Source organism: Capra hircus, chromosome 8 (assembly GCF_001704415.2).
Source record: "Capra hircus breed San Clemente chromosome 8, ASM170441v1, whole genome shotgun sequence".
In the NCBI taxonomy this organism is placed as follows: Eukaryota; Metazoa; Chordata; class Mammalia; order Artiodactyla; family Bovidae; genus Capra; species Capra hircus.
Window position 1 is genome coordinate 8,356,951 of NC_030815.1, and position 27,347 is coordinate 8,384,297.

The window sequence follows — 27,347 nt, forward strand, 5'->3', positions numbered from 1 at the left end:
AAAGCTGTGGTACATACACACAATGGAGTATTACTCAGCCATTAAAAAGAATGCATTTGAATCAGTTCTAATGAGGTGGATGAAACTGGAGCCTATTATACAGAGTGAAGTAAGTCAGGCATCTTTGATCCCAGGCATCTATGATTTAGATTTCTTTCCTGTACCTCTGACTCAGAGGTTCTCTTTTTATTTTGAATAAAATATGTGTGTGCTGATACTCTCAGACTGCAATAATCTACATGACCCAAACTTGTTTTTGTCTTTAGAAAGTTTCTGCTGTTGTTGTGAGTTTTACTGTTGTCACTTGGATCGCAATTATATTGCCTGCTATAACCAACCGCGGGTTCAAAACTTTCATTGAGATCAGTAGAACCACCATTGACCGGTTCAGACTCTCCCTGGCAGGTCTGAGCTAAATACAGAAGGTCCAGGCTGTTAAACTGAAGCCTTTTTATTAGACAAGGAGTCATTCTGGTCATTACAACAGCAACAGTAATAATAACGCCTTATTTTTTATGGCGCTTTTAGGGTTAGCTTTTACAGTCTCGGTATTGTTTCATTCTACATCATGAGATACCAACTCTGAGAGGTGGGCAGGGTGGGTGTTGAATCTGAGGAAGATTCAGAGGTTTTATTACTTTGTTGAGGATTCAAACTAGTGTGAGCACCTATGCCGTAAAACAGGGATTTTGATTTGAACTCAGGAGCATCTGTGCTGTAGTTCAGCCTCCCGGTGCTGCAGATTGACCTAGGGGAGCTGTGCTGAGGGTCAGAGAGACTGGATCAGCTTCAGTTCACACCGTGGTGCTGTTTCTTGTGGTTGGTTCTTACTCTCAACATTGCTGTAAGGGTTCCCCCCAAAGATGTTCCTCAAAACACGAGACTGTGTTAATAGATATTTGAGGGTGGGAGTTGGTGATTGTCATGTCACATATTTGAATACATTTGGGAAACACCTGATGAAGCATGTAATTACATAAGTTTTTTTTTTTTTGACTGCATTCTTAAAATTCTTTATGTGGTTATGAACATGGTATATCTTCAAAGCTTCTATTACTTATTTGACTGTGGACACCTCTTTTTGAAAAACCACCTGTTTATGCCTCTTGCAGAAAGTTGAGGTTACTAAAAGAAGAAATTACCCATAAAGAAATGTAGCCAGAGCCACAGATTTTTATTATCTGTCTGAAGTTAACAAGTTAGTTTTCTAGGACTTTCCTATGTCCTCAACATTGTATGCTTAGAGGAAAATTTATTACCAGGATAAATCTAAACAAATAGGACAGCAGTGGACAAGGCATGCCTCGCTCACTGGCTCTTCTGTATAAGAGAGAATTAGTCATTTCTTTTCCTGCTCTGTTCTCTGGAGTAAGATTTGATGGCCAAGTGGATATCAGAATGGAGGCTGTAATGTAAGTTTGAAAGGTTCTGACTCATCGGATTTCTTACAGATTGTCTTCACTCTGGTGGAAATTAACCAAATCAGAATTGCCGGCAGCTCCGTCTAGCCCGGGGGACAACATCTGTTTCCCTCACCTACCTGGAGTCCTCTGACTTCAGATGGGAGCCCTCCTACACAGGCTGCCCAGTACCTAGTTTTTGCATACAGTTCCGTAGAAGTCTTTCTTATCAGTGCAAACAAGCTGCTTCGTGCCTTTAGTGGTTATTAGATATGCTTTGCAGCATTAGAAACCTTCCATCTCATTCTTTTCTGAGCCCACTGTTTCTCCAGATCTCTGAGCTCTTTTACCACTTGGCATCCCAAGTCATCAGCTAGTTCTCTTTATGCAGTGTCTTTACCTTTCTTCTGTGGGGACAATAGTTTTGCTTAAACTGCAGCTGGCAGTTAAAGGAGTCTCTTTATTTTATTCACCCGTACAAATTCTATGTTCAGTGGAAAGGAAGGGATGGTAGGCAGTGTGAAAAGGATTCAAGTAATATTTGTGGATAGGGCCCTTTTTGGTTGTTTTTTGTGACTGTCATAATATTTGAAACTCCCTATCATAGACTCGAATTTTAAAAACTGTGGGATCACCTTAATTTTAACTTTACCAATTTAGGTATGCTTTGGGAGTCTTGATTTTTTTTTTTTTTCTTTTTTAAATAAGTAGTGTTACAAGGTAAAGACTTTCTTTTACTTAAGGTGACATTGATTGTTGAAAATTTTTGTTGGCACCTTTAGAAAGGACCCTTTCTACCTCATTGATTATAGCAGCTAAGAAAGACAGCATGTGGGAGTGAGCCAAGTTCTTTGTAACCAGGTCAGAGGAATTCTGTGAGCTTGCTTGGCTGAGGAGGAAGCTTGATAACCCTTAGCCCTGTTGGTCTGGTGATATTTTTTTCTTTTGATGTTAGCACTTTACCCCTGTCCAAGTGGTGGTTGTTGTTGCTGTTGAGTGCATTAATTTTAGACTTTTTCACTTTTAAAATCAAGAAACTTGAATTTTCTGATTCTCTAAATGAATGCCCACTTGCTAATGGGCAGAACATTGACCCTCTGTAAATATTTGGAAATGTGTGATGTGCTTTTTCTGACTTCCACCTCCCTTATCACTGTTTCTCTTCTACAGTGATGTTAAAGTTCCCATTCTGACACCCGTGAGGAAGCTTGCCCTGAATAAATACAGTAAATAAATGGTCTTTCTCTTCCTGGGAAGAATTCGGAGCACTTTCTGTTTTTGATGTCACAACAAAAAAAATGCCATCTTAAAAATACTGGTACAGTTGGATTTTAGTTTTAAATTCTAAAAGTCTAATTTGAAGGCATACATTATTTTCCCACTCATTTTAAAACTAGCAATAGGGACTTCCCTGATGGTCCAGTTGTTACGACTCTGTGTTTCCCTTCAATCCCTGGTTAGGAACTAAGATCCCACATGTAGCACAGCTGAACAAAAGCCAAAGTACTAATGGGCAAAAGGTCTGATGCCTTTTACTTCGCCGTATTGCTTCAGCCTTCAGCAAATATATAACAAAGCTACTTCTTGTGAGAAAACAAAAGTTCCTTTTCTTCTTGGCTAAAGGAGGTGTCTGTGTGAATGTTTACGAAGCTATATATTTGTAATTACAGATTTTAATTGGTGACAAATTGCCAGTCAGTGAGCACTGGTAACTTTGGTTCTTATGAGACCATTCCTAGAAATACCCCCTCATGGTTCTTCCATCGCATTCCTGTTTCTGAACGGAAAAGTCAACGAGGAGAGTTATTATATTAATTGACGAACAACTACTAGGCCACTAGCAAATCCATTTTTTAACAGTTTACATTTTTTCAAATTCCTGAATCTTTGGATGTATTTTTCTTGTACAAAAGCTATGCTGGACAGCGTAGCTTTCACACACCCTGTTTGAGTTACCTTGCTTCTTGTTTGAATATGTTAATGGATACTCATTGCAATAATATTTGTTTTAAGTTTATCTTAAGTCAGATCTCCACAGGTAATAAGGAACACACTGAAATGACTCATGTTACCATGATTTGTTATAACAACATTCATTAACTGTATTCATGTTGCTGCTTTTTGACAGAGGTCCCCGAGGCTAAATGACTTGTAAACTTACTCTCCTTTTATTTTTGAAGATAGACTCCTGTATGTTTGGTTATTAAAACTAATGACCATAAAAGTTGAAGCAAGTGCCTACGTTCCAGTGGCTCTCTGAGTTCTTCCTTAGCGTTAGCCCATTAGAAGCTCTTGAGTGGGAAAATAATCGTCTAGCGCAAGACATTTGAACAGACCAGGCTCAGGAACATAAGCCTTGGCTCAGAAAACTCTTGTGTCATAAATAATCATTTGGCTTGACAATTTTTACAGACCAGCTAATAGAGGATTATATAGACACTTGCTCGTTAAAATAGTTTAGGGAATGCAAGCAAGAGTGGATACACATTTGAGGGCAGAACTACTCAAGCTTATGCTTCTAGAAACTCCTCAAGGCAGATCTCCACCTCCAGCAAAGTCTTAGCATGCAGTAGGCACGCAGCAGATGGTGCGAGGGTTGGAGGTGTGTGTGCACGCGTGCACTGAGGGCCACAGCCAGGGCAGCATGGCTGGGGAAGGAGACAGTGTGGACTGGACTGGGAGTGCGTGGGGAGGGTGAGCGCCCGCCTGGCATGGCAGATGCCTGCCTGGGCAAGAGGTGGGCAGTGACCTGGGGTCGCCTGTCAGGTGGGAGTCTCCAGTGAAAAGGGGTTTATTTTGTTCAGTTGTACATATGATATATTATAACTATATGTAATTGAGAGTCCCTTGGACCGCAAGGAGATCCAACCAGTCCATCCTAAAGGAGATCAGTCCTGGGTATTCACTGGAAGGACTGATGTTGAAGCTGAAACTCCAATACTTTGGCCACCTGATGTGAAGAGCTGACTCATTGGAAAATACTCTGATGCTGGGAGGGATTGGGGGCAGGAGGAGAAGGGGACGACAGAGGATGAGATGGCTGGATGGCATCACGGACTCAGTGTACATGGGTTTGGGTGGACTCCAGAAGTTGATGATGGACAGGGAGGCCTGGGGTGCTGCTGTTCATGGGGTCGCAAAGAGCTGGACACGACTGAGCGACTAGACTGAAGTGAATATACCTCACGACATAAGTACTATCACGGGTTGTGACTATATCGTATATGTGTGTGATGTCTGTATACACACGTGCATACAACACAGAATGCTGTTTGTTGCTGATCCGAGTCATGTACACCGTGGGCTGCACATCACACATTAGAGCGATCCTGTCCTGTCCCTGTTCATGGTGAGTTGCTTCAGTTGTGTCTGACTCTTTGTGACCTATGGACCATAGCCCACCAGGCTCACCTGTCCATTGTATTCTCCAGGCAAGAATACTGGAGTGGGTTGCCATGCCTGCCTCCAGGGGATCTTCCTGACACAGGAATCGAACCCACATCTCCTGCGTCTCCTGCATTTCAGGCAGGTTCTTTACCCATTGAGCCACCTGGGTAACCCACCTGGAAGCACTTAGTTAGTGCTTTTTCCCTATTACGTTCACCTGTTGATAAACTGTTAGTCTGACGGTCCTAAAAATATCACGAAACTTTACATGAGTCCCTTGTCTGCATATGGCATGCCATTTGCAAATCCCTCGTAAATCCATTCTAAGACTGTCTTACTGTGAATCTGCTTTACTTCCTTCATTAATCATGAGCAACTCCTGAGGCTGCCATGTTCCGGGCGCTCTTCAGCGCAGGCATACTAAAGACAGGCATCCAGGGAACCCTGTGCAGACACTCACTGGGAACTCAGCGCCAGGAGCTCTGCATGCACGTGGAGCAGCTGAGGGCTCTGAAGCACAGAAGGGGCATGACCATTTCTGCAATTTAGAAAGATCGCTTGGCTGCAGGAGGTATGGGAAGAAGAGTGAAGGCGGGAAGGGGCAAGACTAAACAGACCCCTCAGTGGAGAGGCTGTTGTTCCAGAGGGGCCTGGAAAGCCTGGGCCATGCTGGAGAGAAAGGAGCAGGTTTGAGTGATGCCAGAGGGCAGGGTGGACGCCCCAGGACTTGGGGTCTGACTTGGCTAGGCAGCTGCACGAGTGGACGGCAGTGCGGCTCCCAGGGATGGGGAGTACCAAGCTGGGAGCAGATCTGGGCTCCTGATCAGCGCAGCAGAGAAGTGCTAGCTCAGCCCGTGTGCATGTCGATCCGGGCCTTCCCTGCTGTCACACTCTTTTCTCTCTTCCCGCTCACTATGCATTCACTTCCCTCTCATTTCCTTGCTGTTGCTATTGTTTTTTCTCACCTTTCACCTGATGCCATGATGTCCTTTTTCTGTGGACCCATCTGCCAAAGCCTCTCTTCCCTTGAGCCATGTCTTCCTACTTACTAATCCTCCTTGCTTGTCACTGGGCTCCTTTCTCCTGTCACTCCATGTGATTGAAGGCGTTCTCCCTTGGGTCTCCCCAGAGTCCCTGTGGACACGGGCTGGTGGGTTTGAGGGGGAGGGGCCTTGAGAGAGGCACAGGGACTCCCCCTGGAGGTGCAGGGGTGCGGGAAGGGGCTGGGCGGGGGCAGGGGGAACCAAGAAAACGCCTCCTGCAGTTATCAGTTCAGAGTCAAGGTTACACCTGCCACTTGGGAGAACAGCAGTCTGCGCTAAGTGCGGTTATCCTGGAGGAAAGAGCACTCTGCCCTAAGCTTGTGTGTTTTTTTTTTTTCCTGTTTGTGTGTGTGTAAATTTCAAATGATCTCTTTATTATAAAAGCAGTAAATATTCACTGTAGAAAAACTACTGCCTATAGGTATGCATTTAGAAGCAGAAAAGAGCCATGATCCAGGGACTTCCCTGGTGGTCTGGTAGTTAAGACTCTGCACCTTCACTGCAGAGGGTGTGGGTTCGATCCCTGGTCAGGGAACTAAGATACACCATGCTCTGTGGCCAAAAAAAAAAGACTTTCTCGTTAAATTGAGGGTAAGGAAAAAAGGAAGAAAGCCATGATCCAAACACCCGGAGATAACCCTAATTAAACCTCAGAGTGCTGAGGAGTGTAGGCATGCTGGAGATGGTGTCTACCACCTCCTGGTGTCTCAAAAGCAGGATCACAGTGTACACCCCCTGGTGCAGCTTTTTTAAAATGTGCGCATGTCTCTTTGGGAGCTTGCGATTTTAGCTCTGCCACTGAGCCTGAGAAGCGTGCTGCTTTCGGGCCCCACACTTCCTGGCCGATTCCTGAAGGCACCCCACTGGACTACTGTTCTTTCTACAGTGAAAGTGGCCTGCCTCCCCATCATTAGCCCACTGTTCTCTTTCCCTAGGATCCCTTCAGTTCTGCTTGTTAGCTATGGAGAACAGAGGATTTTTCACTCCCCCATCAAATCCCCCCACCAAAAAAATCCCCCCACCCCCTATCATGTTTTGATGGCCTGAAAGTTGCGTGGTAATCCAGGGACTGAAGGAGCTGGCTGGAAGGGGTGAGGCAGGCAGGAAGCTGTCCTGGGCTGGGGCCCTTTCACGAGCCCACGGGCAGTTTCCATTCCCCGCCTCCACCTTCATCCTGTGCTCTTCTCTCCCCCTCATCCTGCTTTTCCCAGTCTCCTCAGTTCCCTGGAATTACATAATATTCCTGTTAGAATCAGTTCCTGTTTTGCTAGCAAAGAGGAATTGTGACTCTTTCAGGGAAAAACCCTGTTCTAACATTAGTAGTGGCTGTCGGTGGCCAACCCATGATCTCACATGGGATGCACACCGCCGTGCTGGCCCCTGTTCCCGTCTGAGTCAGCACGCGTGTGGGATTACCGCTCGGCCGCGGTCGGGTTCCCCATGCCTTATCCCTTCTTGGAGCCCTAAGTATGTCTCTTAGGATGATGGAACCACCAGCTTCAGTTAGGCCACTTGGTTAGTGATCACTTTCACTCACCAGTAGATGCCTTGGGTTACTCACTCTACTCCAGGGACAATTCTCCTTATATACCAGCATTCACTTTTTAAAACATTTTATTATGGAAAACTTAACATGTAAAAACGCAGACTAATCAGAGTCCCCACCTATCCATTCCCAGCTCAATTCTCAGCGATCAGTTCGATGGCCAATATCATGTCAGCTGTACTCCAGCCACTTTTCGCTCCAGTTATTGAAGCAGTTCCTAGACATCATATCACTTTATCTTATTATTGGATTTTAGCATTTCACTATACTTCTCTAACAGATAAGGACTCTTAAACACACCACCCCAGCACCGTTATCATACCTAAATATTGAACCACAATTTCTAAATGGCATTAGATCCAGTCAGTATTCAAAAATGTTCCCAGTTGCCTTGTAATTTTTTAGTTAGTGTGTGTGTTTGAATCAGGATCCTATATACAAATCCTATGCAAGACTTGTATATTGCAGTTAAATGATGATGTCTTTAGACTCTTATAACCTATAGGTCCTAATTCCTCCTCTCTTCTTTCCTTGTACTTTATTGTTGAAGAAACCTTGAGTTCCGTGTCCTACAAGCTTTTTCCGTCTGCTGGATCTTGTTGGCTTCACCTCCAGCATCCTTTAACATGTTGACTACATTCACTTTTTAAGTCCTACAGTGAATCCTTTTCCAGCGTAAATCACTGTGCCTGCTGACACCTATCTTGTATCATAACGGAGCAACTTGCCTGGCTCTTTACCAGGTGAATGGTCCTTGCCTTCACGTGACTCGGTGTATTCTGAAAGACAGTAGTTAATATCGTAAGTTCTTCCAAAGTACCAGTGTCCAGAAATAAATATTACAAAGCATAATGTCAAATATAGGCTTTCTGTTAAAACGCAATGTGTGTGTTCTTGAAAAATGTTATATTTTGCAGAATTCCATGTTAAAAATAATAGAGTTTGTGGGGAACCTCAGGTAAGAGGTAAACTGCCAAAATCTATGCAGTTTTGTATCCAAGACCACACACGTTGGCCTCCCCTTAGCACCTTCCTCCCCCCCATCCCATACCACCCCCCACACACACACTGTTGCCTCATGAAATAATTCACTCAGACCAAGGAGACTACTCAGGGGGATCTTTAAAACTCAAAAACAGTAGCATGAACATATTGGCTTGTAGCTGCTAAGTTACTAAGGACAGAAGTGGAGCTCTGAACTATGGGGACACCATTAAGCCTGGTTCCCCGGGAAGCAGACTCTCAAATGGACATTAATTAGCATGAAGGAAATATGTTTCGAGGTGCTGCGTGGAGACTTAGCTTTGAGGGGTGCTCAGGAGGAGGAAACAGGATCGGGCGGGGAGAGCAGCTGGGCCTCCATGATGTAGTCAAGTCTTCAGCTGGCTCCCCAGGACCTCCTCAGAATCCCTCCAGATCTTTGCAGGAGCTGGGCCTTCATGGCCCTGCAGTGAGCAGTCACTAGGGCCAGGCCCCTGTTCCCCAGGAATGGGAGTGTGACCTTAGGTCAGGTGGCTGCTCCCAGGAGGACTGACCCAGGAACAAACCCTTCAGTCCTGAAGGGCAGGTCTGGGGATGCAGCACAGCCATTGCTGCCAGAGCTTATTTTAATTTTCTGAAAAGAGAGCCGAAAGGGTTCTGCCTGAGCAACAGCCAAACTGAAAGGTTTGGGGGGTGTTTTCCTTTCCTTCAGGGAGCATGTGTCTGCTCACACTGTCCTGGCTCCACTGCCGCTGCTAAGTCGCTTCAGTCGTGTCCGACTCTGTGGGACCCCATAGACGGCAGCCCACCAGGCTCCCCCGTCCCTGGGATTCTCCAGGCAAGAACACTGGAGTGGGTTGTCATTTCCTTCTCCAGTGCATGAAAGTGAAAAGTGAAAGTGAAGTCGCTCAGTCGTGTCCGACTCTTCCTGACCCCGTGGACTGCAGCCCACCAGGCTCCTCCGTCCATGGGGTTTTAGCCTAGGAAAGATCACACAGCTTCCATGCTTTACTGTGGCTGTTTACCTGTGCCAGACAAACTGCTTGTTGTTACAGATACAGCTGTTGTCACACTACAAGCTAGGCAAGAGAAGAGAAAAGGAATAATACCAAGGCCTCTTCACTTTTTCATTGACTTGAGAAAGTGTCGCCATCCACAGACTTGGTCCTGGTGATATTATCAGGCTTAATGGCCCTGAAAAACTCACCTGAAGTGTAAGGCTCCTGCCATGGCGGCACGTGATCAGTTGTACCTGACTTAGGCGTCCTCTACCACCAGATGTCACATCACAGACTTACCTGGTTAGTTACTCCAGAACAGCAGAGGGACTGAGAAAGGAGTCGTTTCTCTGGTCATCAAAGCTCTCAGCTGGCTAATTCCTCTCAAAGAAACAAGTGGTGAAGGGCTAATTCTATAGCATTGCAAGGCGTTTTGGATTAATGAAAATGTGAAAAAAATGACCAGTGTCATGAACTCCAAATAGCTTTTCAACACGTGCTTAGACATGTTTTATGTGTCTGACTTCAGTAACCTGGATTTGGTGAGGTTTCTGCTTCTATAAATAGGGAAGCTACTTTGCCTAAGAACAGTCTGAACGTTGCGTGTCCCGTGGAATCTCTGCATCTCCAGCGGTAGAATGGACAGTCTCATCTTTCCACACAGCATGCCCTAGTTCTCCGAGGTTAGCCACACAAAAGCCCCTCAGCTCCTAGCCGTAGCACCAGCCCAGGGTCTTTTAGGTAACCAGTCCTTTCGTGTTTAATTAGATTTCCCTGGCAACAAATCGCTCCTTGTCTTGCTGAGGAGGAAAGAGCTATTCACAGTACATTGCCGTATTCCTTTTAGGTTGCATGACTCCATCCTCACGTGGAGAATCTATACCCACATATTGATATAGAGAGAGCTATAGAGAGTCATATACCACAACATGCATTCATAAAAATTGCTGTTTCAACACTGGCTTGTTCAGTGTTGTTTAAATAAGTATTTCTCTTAGGCACTCTTTGTAATTTGGACTATTTTGTGGTTAAGTCATTTGGAGAATTGATCATTGAAACACTGTTGGATGAAGCGTAAGAATCTTGTCTTCTGTAGACTTTGGATGGAAAGTATTAAGGAGGATTCTGATTTGTTAATTTGCCAGGCCATAGAGATAATGTGGGAAGCTTAAACTCAGCCCTAAATTAGTAGGATTTCACGAGGAGCTCTTAGTGTAGTTTAATAGAATTCTCAATGCTTATCATCATTACCTCGTAATCGTAAGTAATTCCACTGGATCTACTTCTTAACAGCCAAAAAGTTCTGTTTAAAACAGAGAATCTTTAACCTAAAGCTTTACAGGAATTTTCTGGATAATTGTTTACTTCCATAAGGTTTAAATGATAAGTTCTCTGTGTTTATTGGGAGTCAGAGTTCTGGTAGGTCTTTCTTTCTTTTTTGGTATTATAATGGTATTCTATTATTTTAATCGGAGTGTAATTGCCTTACAATTTTGTGATAGTTTCTGCTGAACAGCAAAGTGAATTAGCTGTACATACACGTATACCTCCTCCCTTGTGGCCCTCCCACCCCTCCCCCGTGGCCCTCCCACCCCTCCCCCGTGCCCCATCCTCGAGGTCAGCACGGAGCACGGAGCTGAGCCCCCTGTGCGTTACACGGGCTCCCACCGGCCATCTGTTTTACACGTGGCGGTGGCTGTCGCCAGGCCTAATCGCCCTTGTCATCCCACCCGAAGATGGTGGGCCCTTCTGCTAGTCAGGGTTCTGTTACTTCTTAACTGAAACCCAGTGAGGTGCTAGGAAATTCACTCAGCCTTTTTTTCTCTTCAGATAGCACTCAATCTCTGCAAACAGCACAAGGCCAAAGCGGCTGGGTTTTGTTTTGTCATCTGTTGCCTTTCTAATGTTTTCTGCATTAGAAAGAGTCATTTTAAGCAATGTAGTAGCTGTAGTGACAGCCAGCCTGCTCACCCGCATCCCCTGACATTCGTCCAGGGCTCCTTTTGTAATTCTCACTCCAACTCTTAAAATCATATGGAGGGTCTCAGTTTTACTTGACCAGTTTTGAAACATTTTGTGGGCCTGAACTTTAAATAGCCTTAAATGCATTTAAACGCTTAAATGCATTTTATGTCTGGATTTCTGTAACCTAGATTAGATGGGGTTTCAAACAGAGAAGCTGACCTGAGGAAGCTGCTTTCCCTAAGTACAATTGGAACATTCTTGTGGTGCTCTTTTTAAAAAGAAGCCTGTAGGCCTCCCTGGAACCTCAGTAGTAAAAATCCACCTGTCAGTGCAGGAGACACAGGTTCGATCCCTGGTCCAGGAAGATCTCACATGCCTCGGAGCAACTAAGCCTGTGTGCCACAGCTGCTGAGCCTGTGCCCTGGAGCCCAGGGGCCATAGCTATGAGCCCACTTTCTGATCATTTAGGCTCCGCCTGGATCTTATAGTTTAGCCAGTACTGTGTAACAGGCCAAGTATAAAGAGGCTCCAGGTATGGTCACAGCTCCATGCAGTATAGTCTCTCATTATTTCATCATTCTTCTTCTGAGTAACGTTATTTTAATTGCTTTCTTCCTTTATAGTTCCTTTGATCCAGACCCTTCCAATTCCTTTTTCTTCTTAACTCAGATGTTTCTCCTTGCCATCCAAGAGCATTGTTGAGTGACAGATGATTAAACAAGTAAGACACAACCCTTTTTGAATGATAAAGTATATCATGAGTTTATATTCACGTTGCTCATTCAAATTCAGGACCACAAGACTTAATGTCATTAACCTTTTGTTTTTATTTAGCCACAGTAAGAAATCTAGGAATTTCTCAATTCTAGAAATAAAAAGCATTTAAATGCCACATTATTCATTTGCTTATTTCCCATCGAATATACAGTAGTCACAGAATAACATCAATAACTTGATTATCAAAGAGAAAAAGTAGGTTGATGTGTTTTAAAAAAAATTTTTTTGGCCAATTCTTTTTGTCCTTTATGGTATATCTATTAGGTTATGTACAGTCAAATTACAGTGTTTCAGAGTCGTTTGGAATTTTGTTCTGTAAAATGATTCAACTGACTGGTTGCAAAATCCAGTTCATTTCATTTTTTTAGAATTCTATTTGTTTATTTTTGGCCCTCTTGGTCTTCGTTGCTGTGTACAGACTCTCTCTAGGTGTGGAGAATGGAGGCTTCTCTCTAGTGGGGGGCGTAGACTTCTCCTCGCAGTGGCGTTGCTTGCTGTGGCTCCTGGACGCAGGTTCAGGCTCAGCAGCTGTGGTGCGTGGGCTTAATTACTCCGCGACGCATGGGATCCTCCCAGACCAGGGATAGAACCCGTGTCTCCTGCATTGGCAGGCAGGCTCTCTACCGCTGACCCACCAGGGAAGCCTTCATTTTATTTTTAGAAATTGCATTCTTAAATTTTACTTTTGTTATATGTCTACTGATTCCTGATTATATTCTCCATTTTTATTCTCTTCTGTTGTAAATTATTCACTTCTGTAATTTAAATTCTGCACAGACTTTCTGCATGGAGCCTGATTCCAAGATCTTGCTTCTTTACCTTGTTACCCTTTGGTCAGGCCGTGCAGCCCTTACTGCTCGCACATAATCCCCGAAAGAAAACACTGGTTGTCTAAATGAAGGCACACCTACTGTACAGCAGAAACTTAAACAGCAGTGTACAGCAGCTGTACTCCAAGAAAAATTAACTTAAAAGTCAAATACGTGGAGGCACGTGTGCCTACAGGAACGATTCTGTCTGCAGCCTCTAGTTTACAGGCCTCCCGCCGCGTGCCCCTCATCGCGCCCCTCCCACCGCCAGGCAGACAGGCAGATCAGACTCCTGCTACGTGCCGGAAGCCAGTAGCACAAAGCAGTTAGGGGCAGGGCTCAGGGCAAGGAAGGTGGTAGTGCATTCCAGCCAGAGAGGAAGCTCTTATAAAAACGTCTACCCCTGTGGCTGCAGTCTTAGCAAAGTGAGATGTAAAATGTGGGTGTTCTTAACTTTTTTTAAAGACAGTTTTATTTGGACCGAACCATTTTGAGATATATTAAAAACCTCACATCTGTTCTTCATTCTGCACCCTTTCCTCCCTCCCTCCCTCCAGTCCCCAAGCTGCCCGCCACCCAGCCCCTGCTTAGGCTAGTTTACTGCCAGTCATGGTGCTCTCTGCTCTGGAAAGTAGCAGGAAGAGCTGATAAGGTGCCGAGGACAGAAATCTCTGGTCTTATCTCTCTCCAGCACACGGTGCCGAGAGTGCGTCCTTTTCCTGTCCTCGGACAAGAGACATAAACCGACCATCTCCTGGCAGCCCTGACTTCAAACAGGGCTCGGGGGCCTGCCTCTACTTTCTGTAAGGCCAGAAAGGAGAAAGTGGGTCATCACTTTTTTGAAGGTTGTTTTAGTACCACTAAATATGTGTGTCATCTTCCAGATCAACAAACATAACTTCATAGTAAGACACGAATGAAAAAAAAACAGAAGGAAGAAAAAGCAGCAAGGGCTGAGGGAAAGAAGGGGCTACTGAAACAGCCAGAGCTGCAAGTCCCTGGGCGGTTTTGTTTGGTTAGACTTCTGCCAGGTTTGGCCTGAAAGGATTAGATTTGGCTTTTTGTTTGTTGACAGATCAAGCAAAAGGTTTAAGAGCTTTTGTGATAGTAAGAAATCAACACATAGATGGCCCAGTGTTGGAGGAGAAGAGTGAAATATTGATACATTTTTCCTTTGCTCCCTCTGGCTGGAAAGCAGAAATAACATTCTCTCCCAGGTCTCCATCCTGTGCTGTAAGGAAAATAGGATGCAGGGGTGCCTTCCTTTGGGTTAGAGCACAGCTAGTGGCTAGCGAGGTGGCCCTCTGCTTGTGTTGCTGTAGTCTGAAGTGACTTGTCGGGACACTGGTGGCGCAGGTCTACATGTTAACCATTTCTCCTCTGGGTCCTCTTTGGAGCCACACTAGGTAGGAGTCAGTCAGCCTTGACTTCATCCTCAATCACTTAGACCCTCAGAGTCTACTTTGCAGCTTAAGACTTTACACTATCGAAGAGACCAGGTTTGGTACTTTGCTACCACTTTTGGAAGACACTGGTCACGGGCCAGTGCTCGCAAAGAGCCAATTGTTGGAATTCCAAAAGTTAATAACACCTTAAGAATTGTACTTACTAGGTAATGGTAAATGCCCAATTTTATTCTTGAAAGCTTCTTAGTCTCCGGTTACTGAGTGCTGTGAAATTATCTAGGCTACAATGAACATTAAAATTGTCATGGACCTTAGCAATAGCTGCTGCTTTTCAAACTGTATTCCACTGAGCACTGGGTTTGTCGGGGGCCTGACAAGGGGAGAGGAGGTATTTGAGCTCTGGTTCCCCCAGTGCCACCTCGACCACAGTCCCCCTCAGGTGTTACACACTAACCTTCTGTTTAAGATTTTGCTTGGAGAAAGGCACACACTGCTAACACCATGTTTGAAAAAGTCACTGAGCAGCCCTCCTGCCTTGTTTTGCAAGCGATTTGCTTTGAGGTCCAAAAGGACAGATTTCTTGACACCTAGGTCATTGCCATTTCTGTTGTACCAAGCTCAGCCCCTTTCTTTCTTTCCTTTGAATATTTCCTTTGAATACCAGTGCCACTCAAAGTATGGCCAGCCTGTGACAGGGCAAGAAATTGAGAGTAAGCATTTAGAAACTTTTATAATAGTGTGATATTAATTTTTAGAAATTGGAACTTGTGTTTTATATGTCTTTTTGAAATTTTGTCTTCCCTAGTAATTTTAAATTTTCTTTTAAACCAAAATCTTGGTCTGAAACGGATTGGAGATTTTAAAAAAGAGAAAAAAGTAAAAAATTGTCCTTCTTTGACAGTTTGGGAAGCGCTGTGCTGTAGGCATTGAGTTGAGCCAGTCAGGGGGCTACAAATAAGCGGCAGCTCTTGCTCTAGGAACTTTTTGGGTTCTGAGCAGACAGGGAGGTAGTATATTACTTGTTCTTTCTCTAATAATTTTTTGCTTATAAAATAAAATTATAGCTTACGTGAAACTAAGAGATTATATATTTAGTAGCAGTAATAATTTTATGTATTTTTTATAAACTCTCTGGAATTATAATCTCAGTTTAATTGGTTAGAGGTTTTGTTGAATGGAGTTGTGTTGTAGTTAGTTTTCTTGTTTAGTTTCTGTCTATTCTAAAAAATAAATTCTCCTGATGTGTTATTTAAAAAAAAACAATTATTGTGGTAAGAACACTTACATGAGATCTCAGACCATCCTGCCCCCCTTTTTTTTAAACTGTATGTCTCCCCCAGGTGGGAGCTCCTTTCTGGGCCCCAGGCCTGGTCAACAGTAGCCACTCTGGCAGCTCCATGAAGGGCTGGATGGCCACATTTTGGGTCCTCAGTCTCTCTGTTTTCGTATCATTTACTTTCATTGCACGACTCAGGGACTTCAGAATTTTATCTGATTTACTCTTACTAACTTGTGCATGCGTGTTGTCGTGCCTGACTCCTAGCAACCCTGTGGACTGCAGCCCGCCAGGCTCCTCTGTCCATGGGATTTCCCAGGCAAGAATACAGGAGTGGGTTGCCATTTCCTCCTCCAGGGGATCTTCCCAACCCAAGGATCAGACCCACATCTCCTGTGTCTCTTGCATTGGCAGGAAGATTCCTTACCACTGAGGCACCTTAAATATCCTTTAAACACAGAATTATTTTGCCCTTCCAAATTTACTCCTCGAAGTATTTTAGAAATATTTTTATTTGCTATTTTAATTTCTGGTCAATTAAAAAGAGGTCTATAGTAGAGACTGTCATACTGAGTGAAGTAAATCAGAGAAAGACAAGGATGACATCACCTATATGCAGAATCTAAAGAAATGGCACACATGAACTTATTTACAAAACAGAAGTTGAATCACAGATGTAGAAAACAAATGTGTGGTTACGGGGTGGAGGGGGTGAATTGGGAGATTGGGAATGACGTATCTACTATATTTTAAATAGATAATAATAACCTATAGTATAGCACAGGAAACTGTATTCAGTACTCTGTAATAACCTATATGGGAAGAAAATCTAAAAAACAGTGGATGCACACACACAGATAAAACTGACTTTGCTGTACACCAGAAACTAACATAACATTGCAAATCAACTCTCCTCCAATAAAAAATTTAAAAAGACATCTATATAATAATTAATTTTATATAGTACACAAGAACAGAGGGAGAGGACTTAATAATAACTTTGTTCACCTAAATTAATGTATCTTCTTAACAATGGTGACTCTTCCAAATAACTGTTCATATTCTATTCCTTGTTTCAAAATACTAGATTCTCTAACATCTTCAAAAGATGCTATGCTTTCTATAGTAAGAGGCCTACATTTGCGTTATTATGATTCTTCAGCAGTTTTCAAGGCAGTGGAGTAAAGAAGGAAGAGACGGACCCTTTGTTAGCTGCTGCGTCTGCTTTTGGAGGTCCCGGCACTAGCCTGCAACCACTTATCAAAGCTATTTGTCCTGCCTCCAGAGAGCAGGGAATGGAACCAGTTGACCTAGAATTATTAAATACAGTCAACTTGGATTATTTTTAGGCTTCATTCAAAGCAGTTGGTACCTATGTCACATTGATCATTTCTAGCTTTGGAGGAGCCTCGTTTATCTTGTAACAGCCAGTGTGTTGTGAGCTGTTGCCACACGGATCGCTGCAACTTTGCAAGCCTTGAGACCTTTCAGGGAGGCTGGAAACCTGCTCCTTTCTTCTTTCCCCAGAGGTTGCGTGACTCTTACCAGGGGCTCTGATGTCAGCTACTTGAGAGGAGTTGTTGTCATAGAGAACCAGCCTTTTAAAGTATGTTTATGTTGGCTTTTCTTAATGAGTGGTCATTTGAGCAGCTGATGAGGCAAGTGGAAAAACAAAATGAACAGCTTTGTTAGCACTGGTCTTCCTATGAGGAATTTGGCATCATTTGTATTTCACTGCTGTTGTCCAGGGAAAAGCAAGATATTTTGTCCCTTTCCGTTCCCATTATCTTCTCTGAGATGCCCAGTTCATTTCTCTGAGTCTGTAGGTTCCAGGCAGTGTTCCCGCGTTTTACCATTAGAGAGGCTACAGGGGGTTGTGAGTTCTCTTTAACATCAGATCACTTCATAACCGAACTTACTTGTCTGCCAGAAATCAAATGGCAAATAGCAGCCCTCTCTAGGACTCACCAGTATAATTCAGTAAAGTACCAAGAGACTACTTTGCTGAGATTTGAACTTCATCAAAACCCAAAGCCCTCGGACTCGGGGGGTGTGTGTACTTCACATGTATCCGACGCTTCCACACAGCAGATTGTGTTTCACAATCAGCTCATCCATTCATTCAGCGGGTATTTACTTAGCTTAGTTACTTAGTTTGCTTATGTACTGGAAAAAAAACACATTTCCACAATTTTTTTTTTCTGATGAAATTCAAAACTTTATTTAAGTTTGAAATTCACATAATTTTCACATGTCATGAAATAGTCTTCCTTTGATTCCCCTCCCCCTCCCCCCGAACTATTTATAATGTAAAAAGCGTTCTTAGCTTGTGAGGTGTGCAAAGATCTGCAGCGGTCAGATTTGGCCCTTGGGCTGTTCTCTGCTTGCCCTGTTCTAGACAGAGCCTTCCCGAAGACTTCCCTGGTAGTCCAGTGCTCAAGACTCTGCACTTCCAACATAGGGGCGAAGGGGACTGGTTTGATCTCTGGTTGGGGAACTGAGGTCCGTATGTTGCATGTTGCGTGCTGTGGCAAAAAAAAAAAAAGAGAGAGAGAGAACTCGGCCCCTCCTGGAACCCCTGCACAGACCCTGGATTCCTAGAACCTGTATGAATGAGCAGATACACGTTACACACACACATAAAGTTAAGAGGTGCTGCGTAATTCTAGTCCTGTTGTGCTTTTTTATTTTTAACCCCTCTTCAAATCAAACCTCCCCTCTGGTCAGTCGAGTCTGGTATTTGTCTTTAACTCTTAGGATACTTGCCCACCTGAAAGTGATTATGTCTTCCAGGCAGATTCCACAAGGCTGGTTATTTCCTGAGACTTTGTATGTTTAGCCTAACTCCAGATGTGAGTAAATGATAATCTTGAAAACAAAAACAAAACACGCAAGATTTCACACTTGCGTAAACTTCTTGTGAGTGCAGAAATAGCTCTTTGTCAGTGAAACACTGTTTTCAGTCATGTGGAAACCAAAAAGATGCCACAGAGGGCAAGAGAAGAGGTATCGACAGAGTTGCACCATCCGTGCTTTCTAAGCAGGTTGCTGGTCACTTCTGAGCTTAGCCTTTGGAGGCAAACCATTTTGATGACTGCCTGCAGTCAGCAGCGTCGCCAGTTGTGTGATCAGCTCAAAACAGCCTGCAGGCTACACCTTAACACCCTGCTGTCAAGGTGGGGCTTCTAGCGGAACTTGACCCGACTGTCTTCTCAGAATGTCTGCTACCTTTGCCTCTGATGTACCCTAGAACTCTCTTGCTTTGCAGCCTCTTCTTTTGATGGCAAGAACAGTTAACCCGTACAGGTTATTTTATTGCTTGTGTTCAGCTCGCCACACAGCATGCCTGTGACAGTTCCCCTGCAACACTCCACCTCGTTTTGCTGATTTGTTAATACCTAGTCTTCTGGAAGGTGGTATGATAACAAGTGGGATAACAGACCAGAGGAGACACAAATGGACCATTTGGCAGAGCTGGGCATCACTCAGGACCACAGGGAATAATCGGCTGATCACACTAAAAAGGCGCTGGGATGTACCTGTGCTAGTGCCCCAAGAGGCAAGGTGGCATCTGATTAGAGGAACATGGTTTCACCCTGTAAGAAGAACAGCCACCTCAAAATGCCAGCTCTCTCTTTCCTTCCCACCGTTCCATGCACCTTCTAGTCATCAGCCCTGCCTGGCTTGCAGGGGAATCTGAGCCAACAAACATGGAGCTTCTGGTGCAGTGGGGGTGGTGGGAGTGCTTCCCAGCCTTGATCTGCCCGGGGTTGGTGTCTGTTGTGCTTTCTTGGAATCCTCACCACGTGTTTGCTCTTGAGAGGCTGAGCTACAAATGAAAGAGGAGTGGTTCCTGCCTTCAGGGAACTTACAGTTTCCATGGGAAGATGCTTAGAAAACAGACTGTGTAAGACCAGAAGGTAAAAGTAATGAATTGCTAGTCACAGATAGTAAAGAAGAGAGGTTGTTGCCCAAGGGACCAGCTTCTGGGGGGAGGCACTTTTATACTTGATCTTTAAGGAAGTGATGCCCACGGCTGCATATGGAGGGTCTGAAGAGCACTGAAGCAAACACAGTGGATGACCCCAGCAGCGTCCTCTGCCCCCTCTGTCGGCAAAGCGTTTTGTGCACCTACAGTCAGGCACTGCCCTCACCTCAGCTCTGCCCTCCTCTTGATGGGACATGAAATCACTTCTGACCTGAATTCATCACTGTCCTAAGTGGATGGGTGCAATTTCTACCTCCCACGATGACATCAAGACATAATTGATTTGTGTTTGTCAGAACTGTCCCGCTGGAAAGCTTAGAAAACATGCCAAGTGTTCTTTCGAACTCCTCACTTGCCAAGCTCTCTTAACTCTTCCCAGACTGATCCAGCGCAAGCTGACGACAGGCCAGGGTGGAAGTGAGCTTTTGTTCATCACCAGCCACAGCACTCAGAGCTCACGCCCCCACTGCCGAGTCTACCACCCTGGGGCTCTGGTGTCTGATTTTCCTTTCAGTGAGAAAAGCTCACTGAAGGATTACTGTTGCACCCTGATCTCTGTGTCTTGGCGTGGAAATCAAAAGGCTTCAATCATCTTGTAACTTAAGATCAGCAGTGACACATGAGAAAGGCTAGGTTGCTAAGTTTTGCCTTTAAACTTCATCCTGGACTGTAAGCTTATCACAAGTGGTAAGATTTTAGGTTTAAAAACCTAAACACCTGCCATAAACATCTCTCTAAATTCTCCATCCAGACTGCTATGTTTCCCTGCCTCAAATGTTACTAACAACAGTCATCTGAGAGTAATAAAGAGAATCCTCTTTATTTGGTCCTTTTATTGTTATTCCATCTGATTAGATATGTTTGAGTGACACGGAGGACAGGGAACCCAGGAGAGCCTGAGCACAAGGCTCATTGAGGTGCCCAGCCTCTAGAGAGAGTACCTAACAGAAGTAAAGAATAGCCTCTTCTGAGAAAAGGAGACAGGCATCTCTCAGGCACCTGAGGTGACTGCGGTAAGTGTGTGTGCTCAGTTGCTCAGTCATGTCTGACTCCTTGTGACCCCACTGACTGTAGCCCGCAGGTCTCCTCTGTCCACGGGATTTCACGCTCCCAGTGCAGGGGGTCCAGGTTTGATCCCTGGTCAGAGAACTAGATCCCACGTGCTGCAGCTAACACTTTGCATGCCTCTATTAAGACTTCGTGCTAAGTTGCTTCAGTCGTGTCCAACTCTGTGCGACCCTATGGACTACAGCCTGCCAGGCTCCTCAGTCCATGGGATTCTCCAGGCAAGAATCCTGGAGTGGGTGCCGTGCCCTCTTCCAGGGGATCTTCCTGACCCAGGGATTGAACCCACATCTCTTATGTCTACCTACATTGGCAGGTAGGTTCTTTACCACTAGCGCCACCTGGGAAGCCTACAACCAAGACAAGATGCAGCCAAATAAATAAATTACTAATAATAATTTTAGAAAAGACAAAAAAACCTTAAGTACAAAATAGGATTGTTATTTTAAAAGTTACAGCTTCTTACCACCTTTTTTAGAAACATTAACGTGATTTCCAGGAAGTAAATTTAAAATAGATTCATATTCTAGTTAATAGTCAACCCCAGTGTCTTGCTTTTATTGATTTTAGCTTCTAATATATAGTGTCAATTCTTTTAAATATATTCTTACAAATTATTCAGTGCAATAGTATTTGGCCCCTTCTGCTCTCCTAAGTGGTGTTACTAGATCTGCTCTCTGGCAGATGGTTGGTATAAAATACTTTCATACAGGTGGTTAGTATGAAATATTTTCCTGTGCACGGACTTGTAAGGGTATTGCTCGCGCTTCTGCGTCTCGATTCGGCAGTTGGGGTGCTAGTCCTCTCTGAGCCGAGCCCTTCCTGCTGCTTGCTTGTCCTGCCTCTCTCTTCCTCCTCTGCTCTCGGTGTCACAGAGGGATGGCTGCCCCAAAGACCATTTCAGAGTTCAGTGACTTTTAGACTTTCAAGTTGAATCTAATCTGCTTATTTGACTTGCTTAGTAACTGAGACCCAGAGAAGTTATGGGATTTATCTAAGGCTCTCCATTAGTTAATAGCAGGAATGGGAATTTTAAAAGAAGAGGTTTCCTAAATCCCTGAGGTTAAGTCAAATATTTGGTAAAGTCATTAGTTAGCCAGACCTCCCTTGCTAGTATGTTGTATGGAACGGGAAGTTTTCCAGTTATTTGTAAACTTACTTTACTCATTTTTAGAACACTGCTAGCAAATTTTGGATTTTCAAAGTTTATGAAGTAGTGTAAGTTACATTTGGTATTACAGAATTTACTTTTTGAGGTTGCATTATGTGTTTAGTGGAAACCTGGGAAGAAGCAAGTGGATTCTATTTCAGTACTAAAAAGTTTCTAGTGAATTTCTCAGAACTTATTTACTCTGAAGAAGCGACCAGATATGAAAAGTATTAGTTTTCTTGAAGAAGTGTGCATTTTTCACATTTGTGGCTGAGAATATGGAAACAAGAATTGTAATCACTGCAGTAAAACTGGGTGTCGGATTTGTAAAAGCCTAAGATACGAGACCAGGGCCTTCCTTGCTCCTACAGCATTCAGATTTGCAACCCGTCCCTCCTTCGTTTCCATGGCTTTTAAATCACATGCACTCTTGGAGTGTGGGAGGCTGCCCCTGGCATTCCCCAGCTCTCCCCGAAAGTCATTGTCTTGCCCGTACTCTCCTTGGGATCAATAGCATTTGGGTGCTGGCACCTCTCTGGCTTGTCTCCATGCCCTGCTGAGCTTGCTGTGCAGTGGCCCGTGATTATCAAAATCCTTATCATCAGAGGAGTTGATTATGAGCAGAGTTATTTTCTGGGCCTAGAAAGGCCCGCTGAATTCAGCAAGTGACTCAAAAACGATCTTAAAAAAAGTGTGATTAATACCAGTAATTAGTTCCTGTGATTTAACTGTTAAAAGCAGGAATTCAGAAGGCAATAAATGGGTGAATGAGGCAAGGAGCCATAGGATATGACTTGAATTCGAGCTCCTAAGACACAGAGATGCTCCAGAGGAGTTGGCCTACATAAGAGAAACTCCTTTAATACTGTGAAGCTAAATGAGCCCTGTTTTATATAAAGAGGCCGCCTTCATACAGACTTGCTGTGTGTGGCTGTGTGCCCTTACTTCATGGAAGGCATGACCTTTCTTGTCCATGAGACTTGGATTGGCTGGGATCAAGAGAATCTTAAGATTTTTCATCCTGTTCTGCAAAACTTCAGATCTTTTTCAATATTTGAGGAACCAAAAGACAAAGTGACCTTGGTTTTGGCTTCTGTGCAGCTATTTTTAAATTTTCCTCAAAATTACTTCATGGGCTTCCAGGCAAAATCGAATACTGATAGATAACATTTAAAACGCTCAGTTGGTTTATTCCACCTTGGTAAAAGGTGTTCTACATTTTACCTTTTGAAGTTTAAAAAACTGACTACATGATTTTGTGGTTTTAGCCCTGGAGTAAAATTAGGTTTGTGTTGACCGGATAGGTTTGATCTTGTTGGTAAGGTATCTCTGGTGACAGCTATCTGGGGCAATGGCCATTCAAAGCCCCATTGCCCACTGAAATAATACTGAGTCAGTCAAAGCTTCAGGCTGGAGGCCACTGGGCTGGGTCTGGAGTGCTGCTGTAACAAGAAAATCTGTAGTTCAGTTATATGTGTTGGTTGTAATAAAGTTAGCTGCATGAGCAATTTTGCCCACCAAGTTCAGAATAATTTGTGGACTCCAATCGGAAATGGATTTATTTAGAAAACTGTTTTCCAGCTTGTAAAGGGTCGGACAACCAATCTCTTCCTGTGCGAATAAGTGAATATGAAGGAAGAACCCAGGTAATTATGAAAACCTAAGTTTAGCTTAGTTGCTTAATGGCTTGATTACTTTAAAAGACTGTGGGCAGAATTATTCCAGACACTGACTTTACTTAAAACACAGTCCTTATCTTCTTCCACTCCAAGGTGCCTCCTTTTTTACACACACTTTTTCACCTCCTTACTGCCAGCCAGCCACAACCTATATGGTGTGATACCAGCCATTTCATTTTTTCTCCCAACCTATTAAGTTAGGGTTTTTTTTTTCCCTCTTCTCAAGCTTTATAACTGGAGTATATTATTTAAAATTAAAATGTAAACCGCAGTTAATCCCAGTGGTTACGAGTGAGTAATTCCTCCATTTAGAAGCAGGACGGACACAGCCACGAGTGTCTAGGTCATGGCAGAGTCGAGGGGGAGGAGGGGACGTCTCCCGTCTCCCAGCCCTGGCGCCTCTTCCCCGGAGCGGCTGCCAGCAGGAAAAGAAGGTGCCTGGACACACCAAGGTCCAGGCTGGCACGTGGCTTCTGGGGTTTACATACACACGGTTTCTAAGCTTGTGGGTCAGGGCACAAAAGCCTGTGAATCCACAGCGCGCGGCAAGAGGTGTCTTGATGGCACCACAAGGCTCCAGGCTTTCAGGGTCTCTGTTTCCGAGCCTCTAGGACTTTTGTTGCCATTTATCACGTTGTGGCCCTGGAGCTGTTCACTCAGAATTCCGTCCAAGTGACTTGCCGTCTACCTTGTGAAGGGCGTCTTCCGGTCCGGCCTCCCACCCTGTAGAGTCCTCAGCCCGTGCATCTGGCCACCTTGTTCCGTGTTGTGCAGCTCAGCTCTGCCCAGCAAGGAGGAGGAAACAAGGGGAGACCTCGTCCCCTAGCCAGGTCTCCGGGCGGACAAGCGTGTGGGGCTCCGGGCGGAGGCCTCCTAGATGTGGCGAAGCATAATTAGCTGATAGATAACCGTTTTTCACTCTTCCCCACCCCAGGACCACCCCAGCCCGTCTGCCGCGGAGGAGAGCGACACCTCCACCACGACCACCAGTGCCTTCACCATCCGCGAGTACTTTGCCAGGCGCTTGGCGGAGCGGAAGAGCAAAGCGCAAGGCATGGCTGCAGGGCCGGAGGCTCCAGAGACCCCAGTGGAAAGGAAAAGGGGAAGGAAAAGAAAGAAAGAGGCAAAGGATAAAAATGTGGAAAACGACGTCCAACCTAAGGCCAAGAAGAAGAGAAACCAAGTGGAGTGTGAGCTGGGGGACCCTCGCTGGGACGAGAATCCTGGGGTTTCTGCTGAGGCTGGAGAGGGTCACGTGGGGCCACTCGACGACCAGGACTCCCCGCCAAAGCCCCAAAAAAGGAAAGAAAAGCAAAAGGGACCAGAGCAAGTTGAGGCAGCAGTGGATAGTACGCTAGATGAAACACCAGTGAAGAAGAAGAAAAAGAAGAAAGGTTCCAAATAAGTTCTCTGGAGCAGTGCCTCCCAGCTCCCCTGCTGTCAGGGCGCTGCCGGGACAGACTCCCCTGGCCAGGCGTCAGGCGGGTTCACCCAGGGAGCCGTGTGCGCGCCGCCTCCGACATGCCTGGCCCCTGCCGCGTCTCGCCCACACCACGTTTTCCAAAATCCTACTCCCAGAACTTTTCAATGTTCCAAATCATGGCTGTCACAGACAAATAAATTCCTTGCTGGACTCTGAGTCCTTTGGCACATTCATTCACCTTCATGTGAGCACAGCGTTATATGTACACACACGTGTGTGTCTCTTACAGTCTGTATTTGCTCTTGGTTTCCTTCAGTAACAAGGAACTGTGCTCACTTCTGAAGGACTCAGTCTAATTAAAGGATTAAAAGGCATTCAGAGAGTTCTTTTTGTTCTATAGCCAGCCCCCGCATTTTTGCCAAGTCGGTTTTATATGATTACATTCCCAAATCAGAGAGTTGTTTTGGTCTGGTGTGGTGGTGATGGGGAAATTGCTGTAATGGTCTCTCTTCCACTGAGCAATGACAGCCGTGTATTTTGAGGTCCTCTTCCCCAAAGCCACAGCTTGGAAGCAGCGAGGTGACAGTGGACACAGTTTGACTTCCCAGCTCTCACAGGAGGCCTCTCGCAGCTCCTCAGCGGGAGTCTGTGGCCAGACTCGCATCCAGGTGGGCTCCCTGAGGACAGACCCCTAGAGAGGGCTCCTCTTCACCTCTGACCATCAGGAGATCCTCAGGAGGCTAAACAAAACAAAAGAATGAGACTCTTAAGTTTATGAAGTCAATTTCATCACGATTGAGACTGCCGTAATATTAATAAAATAAATGAACATTACATAAAGTGTAAAAGATACCTTCAGCCTTGCTCACACCAACTGGTGTCACCTCCTGTGTTTATACCCGCCCTGACACACCCTGGCGTGTCTGCCTGTGTGATGGTTCAACTCTACACGCGGGTTTCCCCAGAAAACTGCAGACACTGTCACACCCTCTTTGGGACACAGAATGAAAAAAGCGCAGCTGGTTTTGAGGCGCAGCGTGTGGTTTCCTCTCTTCCGCTCTCTCTGTTCTCTTGACCTCTGCTTTCTTCTCTTCTGCATCCTTTCACCCTTGCTGCACTCCCTCTTCCCTGCTCCCCTCTTCTTTTCAGTTCCTGGTTTTCCTCGTAGCCCTTGCTGGACGCCTGCTCCCCATCCTGCAGACCTGTCTGGAGCCGCGGGACTGTGGCACGCAGGCTGGCAGTGCGCTGCCTCCCACCTATTTGTAGATATGCTCCTGGATAAGAGGAATGGAAACTCAACCACCGCCTGATGAGCTCGTGCCCTTGACTTGAACCCCTGGGGTCACACATTATATATGAAGAAGCATGGCCCTGAGAATCTTAAAACAGAAAAAGTGCATGAAGTATGTCTGATTTGAGTCTCCTAAGGCTCCGAATGATGCTAACTGCTTAAAAGTTTACAGACACATACCACGGGGAAAATTCTTATGAAGTCTAGCTTCTGAGTTTATTGTGGCCCTCAGCATTCAGAATTCCAAGCAAGGTCCAGTATAATAAAGCACCAAAGATTTTTAAAGTCACTTTTCTCCCCAGAAGGCCCATGCCCAAGTTATCTCTGCTTGTCCTGTCTTGTCGTGAAACTAGAGTTTCAGAAGGGAGTGGCCACATAGAAAACCTAAAGATAATTATCTTTATATGTCTATAGACTGGGGTGGGTTTGTTTCTTTTTTGCCTTTTATTTACTTTAACTTCCTTTACCAATAAAAATGAAGAGTCAGAAGAATATGCTGAATATTGTGCAGGAGGAGGAAGTGAATGGGCGGGAGCAGGGAGCTGCACACCAGTCATCTGGAGTTCAGGGGGTGGTGGGAAGACCAGAGGAGGGAGGGGCTGCAGGGAGCTCTCGGAGTTGGAAACCCGAGGCAGTGACATCGCGAGACTAGTGAAGTGTGACTCTCACAGAGAGCACCTGTAGACTGATGATTATTTTAACGGGCCACGGAAAGAACCAAATGATTTTAATAATCGAGAGGGTAGCCTGAGAAAAAGGCACACACACAGCAAAGAGCAGACAGCGTGACCGTTTGCTTTGACACAGAATCTCTGATTTTCTCTAGAAATGCTCAGCTTTCATTTTTCTGAAGTATCTCTTTCTCAGGTCACTTAGTTTTCTGGATCTAAGGTGGAATTTAGAACAATGAAGTGCATGCTCTCTGGACACTTGAATTTCATAGGCATGATACTTTAAAAACAGCTAATATATGAGCCATGTATTTTGCCTTAGGTTACCTCACTAGATGAAAATATATTAATGCTGTAGCTGTCAATGCTTTCTTTGGCATCCTTCAGTTTTAAGAGGGGGAACATAGGTGCCCAGGAAAATCTTTCTGCCATTAAGGGGTTCTTAAATATTGTCAGTAATGCCCTTCTTTCCTCTACTGTTAATTGTAATAG

General features: G+C 44.7%; 1 protein-coding gene across 1 annotated transcript in view; it reads left to right on the top strand.

Annotated features, from left to right (window-relative positions):
* Positions 1-25,267, top strand: part of PINX1 (PIN2/TERF1 interacting, telomerase inhibitor 1) — a 65,140-nt gene extending 39,873 nt beyond the window's left edge. The window contains exon 7 of the mRNA XM_005683534.3: positions 24,405-25,267. Coding sequence (XP_005683591.2) covers positions 24,405-24,875 — 471 coding nt within the window. The 3' untranslated portion in view covers positions 24,876-25,267. The remainder of the gene's footprint in view (positions 1-24,404) is intronic.